Source organism: Sinocyclocheilus rhinocerous, unplaced genomic scaffold, assembly GCF_001515625.1.
Source record: "Sinocyclocheilus rhinocerous isolate Xijiao unplaced genomic scaffold, SAMN03320098_v1.1 scaffold2542, whole genome shotgun sequence".
NCBI lineage: Eukaryota > Metazoa > Chordata > Actinopteri > Cypriniformes > Cyprinidae > Sinocyclocheilus > Sinocyclocheilus rhinocerous.
The window spans coordinates 441,328-453,268 of NW_015633236.1; the positions used below are offsets into that span (position 1 = coordinate 441,328).

The 11,941-nt window shown below is 37.5% G+C and overlaps 1 protein-coding gene across 1 annotated transcript in view; it reads left to right on the plus strand.

Annotated features, from left to right (window-relative positions):
* Positions 1–9,913, plus strand: part of LOC107743987 (apoptosis-stimulating of p53 protein 1-like) — a gene marked incomplete at its 3' end in the record, with an annotated part of 38,294 nt that extends 28,381 nt beyond the window's left edge. Inside the window, exon 6 of the mRNA XM_016557450.1 lies at positions 9,812–9,913. Coding sequence (XP_016412936.1) covers positions 9,812–9,913 — 102 coding nt within the window. The remainder of the gene's footprint in view (positions 1–9,811) is intronic.
* Between the last annotated feature and the right edge of the window lie 2,028 nt (positions 9,914–11,941).

Below are 11,941 nucleotides of genomic sequence, written 5' to 3' on the forward strand. Positions count from 1 at the left end.
CAATGTGAACACAGCAGCAACTGAATGCTACCCCAGATAGTCACGCAGTGTGAAAACAACGGCGATCCGCCGAGTTTGAAAATCGTGCAGTGTGAACTCGCCATAAGACAGACTCCTGTCTTATGCAACAGCGGTTTTTCCCCCCCTTTTCTTTTTTTTTTTTTGGGTGGGGGGGGGATGTTTAATCGGATTTCTCCCTCTGGCCTTATCTTAGTCTGTCTACCTCTGAACATGAACAATCCAAAAGAAGAAGCCCATCCCTGTACTTAAAGTAATATCCCTACCTCCCTACCCAGGATTCAAGGCAAGTCATCACTGGCACACAAACAATGTGCTGATTCAGCAGCATGACATCTGTATATATATATATATATATATGTGTGTGTGTGTATGAGAGAGAGTAAAATTATTTAAAACCTCATAACACGTTCTGTTGTGTTGTTATTCTCCCTTTACGCCGTATTATTTTGTGGATTACACCCGTTTCATGACATAACCGCATTTAAGAGGATCATCCCCGTGGTTTTACAGCATTGCTGTTTTCTCTGTTCTGACTTCTCTGTCTCTCTGAAGATGTTTCTCTCTCTCTCTCGCTCTCTCTCTCTCTCTCTCTCTCACACACACACACACACACACAACCACGCCCAGCGTTCACAATAGGGTAAATCCCTGAATGTGTGGCCAGCTTGTAAAAAGGAACATTTTTCTCCTTATGAAATAGTGGGTGGCCCCCTTTCTCTCATTTCCTCTAGCTGTCACTCCGTCTGTTTTCTTTAGCGAGAGTCTCCTTTCTAACCGCGTGCAGTGTCAGAGGGTCACCGTGGCCCTGTCTGCAGTGGAGCGTGGCGGTGCATGCTGGGACCTTCAGTCCTCTTTGTCATTCCCCTCTACTCGTTCATTTTGTCTCCTCTTTCATCCCATCCCTCCATCCCTGCACACTTTGTTCATCTACACAGCCAGGGCTGACTTTGTGCCCCCAGGGACAGTCTAAAAGGTAAGGATGCCTCTGCTCTCAATGCATAAAGAGACCGTCCTACTCAAGATCTCTTTTCAATAATACATTTCTGAACATTCACAGGCTCCTAATGCTTTGCTATGGTTAAATCAGCTGTTGTTGAATCCATGTATGGTCCATTGTACTTGGAAAGTAATAAGAGCTGTCAGTCATTCTCTTCTGTTGAGTCTTTGTGATTGATTAAGTGGGTAATAGGCTGCTCTATGGTGTGTAGGAGCTAGAGCCACTGCTTATGTAGGAAGACTATGTCTGTCCATCACGCATACAGAGTTATGAGCTCCAGAACACTGAACTGTGTGGGCAGGTCATGTTTTATAAAGTTGAAGATGTTCCTGTGTGTGGGCAGATACTCTCTCCAGGGCTTTACATGTTCCAGGATTTGCGGTTTCTTCACTCATCTTCATGCTTTTCGTCATGATTTTTTAAGTATTTAAAATGTCTCTTGATCTTTTGTTCTTTTAGTTTCTACCTTATTTTTTCCACTGAAACAATTATCAATTAAGCATTATGGATTGCTTGTTAGTTGTTGGCTTTTCTCATGAGTTCTCCAGTATGCATGTATGTATATATGTATATACATACATGTGTGTGTGTGTGTGTATACGATACATATCACGATACAGAGGCCACGATACGATGCATATCACGATACAGGACTACACTGAATTTCACCTCAGAAGAATTTAGTAAAACAGCTGTTTATTAAACACTGCATACTATAGTGTCATTTCTAACTATTGGCAGAGCAGGCAGTTGACCTCTGCATAATGAAGGGTCTCCATAACTGTACCACAGTACAATATAGGTAATGGCATATGTTTCATGTTTACATTGGGCACTCCCCACCAGGTACAATATTCAGATTTTTTGCATCTTGTTTTTAAGCCCATAAATAATAATGTACTCGTTCTAATAAATTTATATTGTAATGTACTCATTCTAATATATTTTTAAAAATCATATTTACATTGCTGGTAGGTTATAATTGCACAAATTAACACACTCTCTCGGTTTAAAAAATAAAAATAAAAATTAGAAGAGTTCTAAACTAATGCGCTATCTTCTGTATCTAACGCGCACACACGCTCAGTCACTCACACAGATCACGCTGCGGTCGCACTGACGCGCACTCAGACATTCAGGAACAAACTTTGTAGCGCTGCACCGCAATTTTATCATCTAAATAGCTTAATCGCTCAAGAGCTACACCATCTTTCTCAACAAGGAGCTGGTAACATCGTTATTTCTAAAGGAATTTAAAGCCACAGCTTTACTGTTAATAGAGAAACGCAAAACGGTGGTAATTCATACATACACAAACCAGTGTTTTCAGAAAGCAAGCGGGTTTATCCACAGTGGAGAGAGAGCGCGCGTGCACATGGTTGCCAGGTTGACAAAGATAAGTAGCACACTTAGCAGATATTTCCGTAGGGATTACGTCTTTTTATATCAGGCAACCCAGTTGTGTTCCTCTGCGGCCAGATTAAACCTTGTTATAGCCTATATATTATGCTCTATTCATTATTTTTTAGAAACCTAGCACTTTTCTGCTCAATTTTAAACGTTGTTCTTGTCTTCAAATTAAGCGCTGTCCACTGCTGCACACGTGCCACAATATCGATACAGGGCCAACGTATCAGGACTCGATATAAGGGCTGCCCGAAGGCACAAGGTGAGCATAAAAGACGCTCGGGATTGTTTGCGAAACAGTCGAGCGTTGTGTGAGAAGTTTTTTGCGCACACATCTGAAGTGCACGCACACAGACAGCCGCGTCTACACCGCGCGAATACTAAATTGAGCTCTCTTCCGCTTTTTTGCATGGATGAATAAATACAGACAAAATTACATCAAAATGCGCGTTTTGGCGAATATCCTAGTAAACACGGTCGGTTAGCCATATGTCTTAACGTAAACAGTTGAGAATTTCTGAAGAAATTCAATTTCATTTCTGAGAAAATGAAACATTTCTGTAGCGTACCTGAAAATTTCTTTTAGACTGAGCTGAAAAACCTTAAAAGCACTATTTATTGAACTTGTGTCTTTGTTCTATTGTATTTATTTTCTGCTATTGCTTGTAATTTGGTTATCTGTAGAAAAGATTTTTAGCACTGAGCCCATAGTAGCAGCCAGAATTGTTTTTCCAATTGTTTATTTTCTTTATTATTTAAAAAAAATTTTTGTTGTGAATGTCCAAATTGAGGTACAGGATGTGAAAATTTCAGATAAATGTTCATGTTATATATTTTGGTTGCATTTGTGAGGTAATAAAAATGTAGATTGTTGTTTAAATTAGGTATGTAATATAATATCGATATATCGACCGATATACTCCTGTATCGAATCGTTATCGTATCGTAGAATTTTTTGAGGTATCGGCAAAATCGTATCGCTGGGAATGAGAATCGAGATATATATATATATATATATATATATACACTACCGCTCAAAAGTTTGGGATCAGTAAGACTTGTAATGTTTTTGCATCACAGAAATAAATTATATTTTAAAGTATATTAAAATAGAAACCATTATTTTATATTGTAATAACATTTAGCAATTTTACTGTTGTTTTCTGTATTTTTGATCAAATAGATGCAGCCTTGATGAGCATAAGAGACTTCTTTAAAAAACATTACAAGTCTTAGGCTATGTTCACACTTGCCGTCTTTTTTGAAGCTGCCAGCGTCTGTTTTACATTATAATCCTATGGAGTAAACCATGTTTTCAAAAAAGTCCTGAGCGCTTTTAAACGCCACCGCCGGCGTCTTTTTCTGCAGCTCAGAGCGTCTTTTCAAGTTGAAAAAAGTTGAAGTTTTCTGGAAAAAAACGCCTTACGTCAAGCGCCTTTTTGACAGCTGACCAATGACAAGCAATTAAGTAGCGAGACCTGTCGTTTCCATATCAACAAGAACAAGAAAAAACGGAGAAGGTGCCGGTAGATAAACTATGAGCACAAAATATTTAGTGTAATAATAATAATGTTTTAATGTTTAGTCTAAAATATGCCGCAAACCGTGCATTATCCAACCGGAGCTCCTGGACTAAATTGTTGTAAGCACCATACTGGTTCCTTCCCCGTATAATGTCGTGCACCCACAAACGTCGTTGTAAACCGACATTCTCTTCCCCGTTAACTTCAAAAGCCAACGCAAGAGCCAATTTCCTCTTTCTCGATATTTTTGCCCCACACCGCGCTAGGCTACTGTTGCTACTAGTTTCGGAGCACAAGGAGTTATATGATATGAGCACAAAATATTTAGTATAATAATAATGTTTTAATGTTTAGTCTAAAATATGCCGCAAACCGTGCATCATCCAACCGGAGCTCCTGGACTAAATTGTTGTAAGCACCATACTGGTTCCTTCCCCGTATAATGTCGTGCACCCACAAACGTCGTTGTAAACCGACATTCTCTTCCCCGTTAACTTCATAAGCCAACGCAAGAGCCAATTTCCTCTTTCTCGACATTTTTGCACCACGCAGCACTAGGCTACTGTTGCAGCTGTTGCTATAGCAACAAAAGACGCCCTCGGCTGCTATTTGTAACAGAAACGCTGCCAGCTTTTTTTTTTTTCCACTAAAAAAAACCCCCTTGTCAACTTTTTCTTGTCAAAAAAAATGCCAAGTGTGAACATAGCCTTACTGATCCCAAACTTTTGAGCGGTAGTGTGTATATGTATATATATTAGACTTGTGCCAGTATTCGGTAATGCGATATATCACGTTAATGAATATGCACGATATTGTTATCGTGGGCACTTCTAAATACCTATATTTACGTACATCTGAACTTTATGATGTGAGACTTCGCAGGAGAGCATTTTCAGCAATGACTCATCTTAATGCCTCTGATTGGCCATTGCATTCATAAACTCAACGTAATCGTGTGTGATTGGTTATAACGCACAACACTGTAAAAATGCGTAGAAAGAAATATGATGGAACAAATAAGCCCTGATATTAATTAGATAATAACACTAGCCTGATAATAATAATAATAATAATAATAATGCTCTTGATATAGTCAAAGTACATGATACTATCATCTATCGGCATAACCCTATAAGAGCAATCAGTGTCAATACCCAGTCCTGTTTAGTGTTTATTGTTATGGATAATGTGGTCGTGGTGGAGTTACGTCTTCAGATTTGTATGCTTTAAATAAGTTAAATAAGAACACAGCCCTGGTATTCTAATGTATAGTTTATCATAACATTGTTTGAATGTCTTTTACATCCTCTCTTAAGATTTGTACAGCTTTCAGGCCAGTGCCAATAAATGTGCGCCGGTCTAAATCTTAGTGTGGAAAGCGGATTATGTGTGTGCTTCCTCCATGCCAAGAGTCACAGCTGAACATGCTGTCCATGTGGGTGCAGTCTGTGAAGTGATGAAGGATGGAGACTTATATGGCTTGACTTGCTATAAAACTCCTTGGTTGTGCATAACATCAAAATCATATTTCTGTCAAAAGATGAGCTTAACTTTCATCTGATATTTCACCAGCCAGCTTTGGCTAATGTGCTTTGGAAACATGTAACATTGCATCCAAAGCGGCTTTGATTGGGAAACGCTGCCCTGCAGAGATGCAGTATTTAATGCCAAAGTTTGTCCTGCAATTCAAGTTTGGGGCGTATGGAGAATTTCTTAAAACGAAAGTCTAAATCTCAGCAACAGTGCTGTTACTTTCAGACATTTTTTTTTAAAAACACGCATAAAATGTCCCTACTGCATGACAGGCACCACTGAAAAGGGAAATACACCTATTTTTTGTAAAAGCCATTGCAACAGCAAAAAAGTGTGCTGCAGAAACATCTTTCCTCCCAATTATTTTGCACTTTCAGGATTGCTGATGTTTTTAGGCAGGTGTCTTTTGGAGAGTCTGGTGTGTGGTTGTTAACAAAATCTCTAAAATGGCTTTTTAGGAAATAGGACTGTCCCAGGCTTCCATCACTCCAGATTTGAAGCGTCTGGAAACTTTGTAGCACAAGATCTATAGTACATGGCCCTAGAGTCCAAGTTATTACCCACTGACCTGCTTACTTTGTCTTCTACTGAATAAACTGCTTTGCAGAAATTGTTGTACTGCCTACCTACAAAGCAAGAAAACAGCAAAGTCTTCAGTCTTGCTCTCTTGGTGGTAATTTTATCAGAGAAAAAAGAAATTACCTCCCTTTCTTCAACTTGGCCCCAGGAAATATGAAACCTCTCTTTACTTAATTGACTATGGAAGAATATTCAGGAATTTTTTCAAAGGGAATTGCAAATTGTGTTTTCAATTGCATTTTCCACATGTGGGCGCATAAATTGTGACATAATCCAAATGCAATTGCAAATCTTGCATTCCCGTTTGCATTTTTGCTTTGTTGTATGTCGCTCCTTGTGCCACATTGCCATGGAGATGGGCTCTTTACAACCCATGTGATGTGTCCATACAGAGTCGCCTGTGTGGGTAAACAGAGCCTGACACAATTGGCCTTTAAGCCATGAATCATTCCCTAGCAAACTGAGTCAAGTCATTTTAACTTTAATGAAATTTGGAGATCTGCCATGGAGCTCGTGCTTATGGGAACTGCACAAAAATCGTTATTGATCAAGCGTTATTGAGTATTTTGTGCTGAGGGAAGCTGAACTAAAAAACAGGTAAGTGTTGAGCTTACAAAGTTGTTTCAAAGTTGATCATTTACTAAAATGTTGTTTCTAAGCCGGTGTCTTCAGACACATTTGAGCTATAGGTGTAACCGGCGTTATAAAATAAAAATAGAAAATACATTCATCCCGTATTTTTGTAACTGTTGTTTGGTCTATCTGACATATAGCCTGTTTTAGTCTCAAGAAAAGCGATGGTAGTGGGGAAAAAGTTCAATCCCTCACCCTGATTTGAAATGACAGTTGATTTGATCCAGACCTGATTGGGCCTTCTGCTCCAGGCAAAGCCCACGTTTTTTTCTCAGCAATCGCTAATAATTAATTGAATGGAAGGGACAGTTTTGTATTGACACAGAGCACAAGCACAATCTCTTTAAACTTGAAGAACATTTCCAGTGACACAGTAACCTCTTCAGCTCTTTTTGATTGTTGTTTGACAATTGTTGTTTGACTTTTTTTTTTTTTTTTTGGCTTTTTATTTTGTGAACAAAAACAGTATCACTTGCTTTATGAGATTAAAGCTCATGTAATTAGAAAGCCAAAGGTAAACGTGGCAAAATAATTAGACAAATATAAATATATGTATTACCATTCAAATTTTTTTTTTTTATTAAATATGTAAGCATTATTATTTGGTCAAAAACAGTAAAACAATATTACAATTTAAAATGACTGTTTTCTATTTGATTATATAATAAAATGTAATTTATTCCTGTAATAGCAAAGCTGAATTTTCAACAACTATTACTTTAGTCTTCAGTGTCACACGATCCTTCAGTCCTTCAGAAATCCGAAACATTTATTGTTATTATCAATGTTGCAAATATTAATATCTTCTTGATATTTTTATGCAAACAATGCAATTTTTTTCAGGATTCTTCAATGAATATAAAGTTCAAAAGTTCATTTTTTAAAATAAATTGTAACATTTATAAATGTCTTTACTGTCTCTTTTGAACAATTTTTGTCCTTGCTGAACAAAAGTGTTAATTTCTTTCAAAAATATATAATTATTAATAATAATAATAATTTCTGTTGTTTGTACATGGTATTATGTCTGTTATGTAGTAACATGGTTCTGTGTACAAAAAAGCAGGTGAGCTTGACAAAGAAAACTGTTTTGTATGATGTCAGATATTACTGTATTTACACCTTATTTTTCTGCTTTTTTCTAACCTCCTGCAGCTAAAACCACTCTTAATCCATTTTGTAATTATATGGGACTGTAACAACACGGGTGATTTAAGAGGCAATTTTCACATGTAGCGATTTAAAGCATAGAGAATTAGAGATCAACAAAAACAAGAAATTGTGAGACATGAGCATTGATGGACTATGAGATAATTACAGACATGTTTTCAACCATCACATCATGGTAGAAAAAATACTACCCATGAATTATGGAAATAGATCATGGTATTAACTTGGATAAGAATAGATGTAGCCATAGGCTGTAGGTGACCTGGCAATACCACGCCACAAACATCACCACAGTATCTTTCTCATGCTGTGCCCTCATGCATGTTAATGTTAATGCTGATAGATTGCCATTGAATTCTGTTCCATGATGCATCGATGTGGGTGGCAAATTTTGTCAGAAAAGCTGCTCTTCTGTTGAACTTTCTGTTCATCAAAGGATTCAGAAAAAAAATGTAGCGTGGTTTCCAACAAAAATATTAAGTAGCGCAAAAAAAAAAAAAAATTCTTGAGTACCAAATCAGCATATTAGAATGATTTCTGAGGGATCATGTGACAATGGAGACTGGCATAATATTGCCTTAAATTCAGCTTTGCATCACAGGAATAAATTACATTGTAAAATAAATATTTTTCACAATCTTATATATTGTATTTTTTTATCTTAAAGGGGTCATATGAGGCTTCTAAAAAGAACAGTATTTTACAGATCTTCTTTATGCACCAAGAGCTTGTAACACTCCAAAGAGAAAGGAAAAATTGAAATCGCAGCATATGACCCCTTTAAAAATAAAAAAGTAATCTTATGTTTTGTATTTTTGATCGAATAAATGCAGCCGTGGTGAGCATAAGAAAATATCAAAAACATTAACAGAAAATCTTACCCTAAACTTTTGAAAAGTAGTGCATAGTGTTTTTTTATTTTATTGAAAATAAATTATTGGAATTAAATTATTTTGAAAAAGTGTAATTCTAAAACTTTAAATATTTAAGTTTTTAGGTTGCTAATTAAATACCAGAAAATGTGTAATTTTGACATGTTGTAGTTAACATACTGGCAAAATTGATGAACGTATTTGACTCCAACTTATGTCTGATTGCCCCTAGTCCTTACATAACCTTAATGACTGGCCCAGCTTCAACCTTAAACAGTGTGTGAGTGCACTTGTATGGCTTTTGCTTAGGACAGCCCAGAGACAAAACAGACTGCTGGCTTTTTTGGAAATGGAAGCATTGCTATATTGCCACAGACAATTGAAGATTTGAATTTCAAGGGAACTTTTGCACAGCATGAACCAGGTTGTAAATGGTGTTCTGCTTCAGGTTTGAGTGAGTCATCCTACACGCCTTCTCTTTATTTCAGAACTGTGTTTTATATTCCATGTTCACATCATGTACCGTGCCGCCTTGAATCGACCTCAGTACTGCTTGATTGCTCTAAATGCCAGACTATCACGGCAATTGCCATCTGAGTATTTTGGTGCCTTTAATCTTCGCTACACGGCAGTTCTACTCTGCTGCTATGGCGACAGCTGCGGAGACGGACAACTTGCTCTTATCTTTCAGAATGCAGAGTGACAGAGTGGGATTCTGGGATGGATCTCCGACACAGGCCTGTTTTAGACCCTTTTGGCTAAAAGCGTCACCATTCCTCTTCCCGATGAGCTTAGCAGGTCTACACTAACATTGGCACTCCTGCTATAATCAAGCTCCGGGTGTTTACTTGGCCACAGGTCATTTCATACCCAGTTCTCACTACAATGAGCCCTGCAGATACATGCTTATGTCTGTTTCTCACAGTCTTCTGTGTCATTTATGGCTGTGGAATTAAACCAGACATCTTTGAATCCTTGTTTGTGTGCATATATTTTGTTTTTGGCCTGACTGCCCCTCCTTTCTCTCTCTCTCTCTCTCTCTCTCTCTCTCTCTCTCCCTCTCTCCCCGTGTGTAGGTGGGAAACCCTCGTGTGGAGCTCACTCTCTCAGAGCTACAGGAGATGGCCACTCGTCAGCAGCAGCAAATTGAGGCCCAGCAACAGATGCTTGTCGCTAAGGTAACACGCTCAGATGTGTCCTTTGATGGGCATCTTTTTATAGATCATTGTTTTCATCTGTGTGGGGACTAGACGCAGATATTTGTTCCAGTTAGAATTTGCAGTTGAATCAAACAGTGCCATTCATTTATTTACTGATGTTAAAATGGCATGGTTTCTATTTTGATTTTATTGCTTTTATGGATGGTTTATTTAGCCCTTAAGCAGATTGACTATTTGTTTTGACCGTATTGTGGCATTTACCAGTAATTGGCAAATGATTTTAGCTTTTTCATTGTTCATTGGTCTACATTTATCCTAGATAGAACTGAACTTGCAGTTGTGAAATGTACAAGTAGCTAGGAGGTGAACGGTAGGATCATTGTACACTTTGGTGTTATTTTCAGATAGAATGTAGAATTACCCAAAGTATGTAAGAGTCTAGGTTGTTAATCAAATGTCAGTTAATGTATAACTTTATTATTAAGAACTATTATTACAGTTAGAAAATTTTGCGAAATCATTTTCAATAGTGGTCTCAGACTTTTGTACCCCACTGTTTTGTCAGTTGTATTTTTGGCATAATGCAATTAAAATTTTTTGCTTAACCAGTTTGATTCCAACTATAGATTAGGGTTGTGACGGTGAGGAAATTTTCCCACCGGTTAATCGACGTGTGACAACACCGGTAATACCGGTATCACTGCGGGTGAGGGTGTTCCCTCTTTTCCTCGCTTTCCTTCGCTTTTAAATAGCTTGTAAAAGCGGTGTGCCCATTTTACTTTAACTTTCAAATAGCGGCAATTCGGAGTAAAGCAATTGTTAATTTTTAGTTTGTTTGAATTTTCCCTCTTTTCCTCATGCGAATATTTTCTCCAGTTGCTATTAAATCAAACATTGGCATTAATTAATTCATTGACATTAAATGGTTTCTATTTTGATCTTATGGGTATTGTGGATGTTGAGCATCATTTTCTTTAGCCTTTAAGCTGAGTGATCATTTATTTTGATTGCGTGGTAGCATTTACCAGAAATTGGCAAATAATTTTTAGCTTTTTCTTTATTTATCAATCTACATTTGTCCTATCTAGAACTAGGGCTGTGCAAAAAATCGAATGCGATTTTCATGCGCATCTCGTCAGTAAAGGCGCTCCTGTGATTAGTAGTAAATCTCCAGCACGTGCGTTCAGATGGAGCGGCATTTACTACACAGAGCCGTAGTTCACTGACTAGCTACACAAAATCGCAAGCGATTCATTGCCGATTTTGAACGCGATTTTGTGTAGCTTGTCAGTGAACTACTTGGAAGAACTGAAACTACTTCTAATCACAGGAGCGGCTTTACTGACGAGATGCGCATGAAACTCACATTCAATTTTTTGCACAGCCCTATCTAGAACCAAGCTTTCAGTTGTGTGATGTCTGAATAGCTAGCAGGTAAATAGTAAGGTTATATCTTTGGAAAAGGTGCTTGAGTACTATATATAAATGTTGGTGTTATTTTTCAGATAGAATGTTGAATTACATCTTTTTGCTAAAAAAAAAATGGTTTAAGTCAGTAACCATTAAAAGGTGAAGCATAAGCCTACTTTTATTAATTTAAGCCAGCAGGCAACTAAAGTTGCAAAAGGGTCTTCCACTATTCATTCTAGGGGTATGCCGGTATCAAATTTTCATGTTGCGATTAATTGCTAATGCTTTCATCATGATATACGGTATTATCACGGTATTGAAATGTAGTTCTGTCATGACAACTCTCGGAGGGATTGGCATGGTAATAAATGTTTAGAAGATTTTTTCATTGGCAGTTTGTTAACTATTGTCAACTAATGAAGCCCTAAAGTGACCGAACAATAAAGAATCAAAACACTTTCAAACAATATTTATCTCACGCGTTCCACCATGCGCTTCTCAATCATGCTTGTTTACATCTGAGTGTGCATGCGTCTGTGATGCAGCATACAGCGGTGTTGTGCATTGTGACCAGTTGATGGGAAAATTATTATTAAAACGCATTCAAAATTCTGAATAATTTGTAATACCGTATTG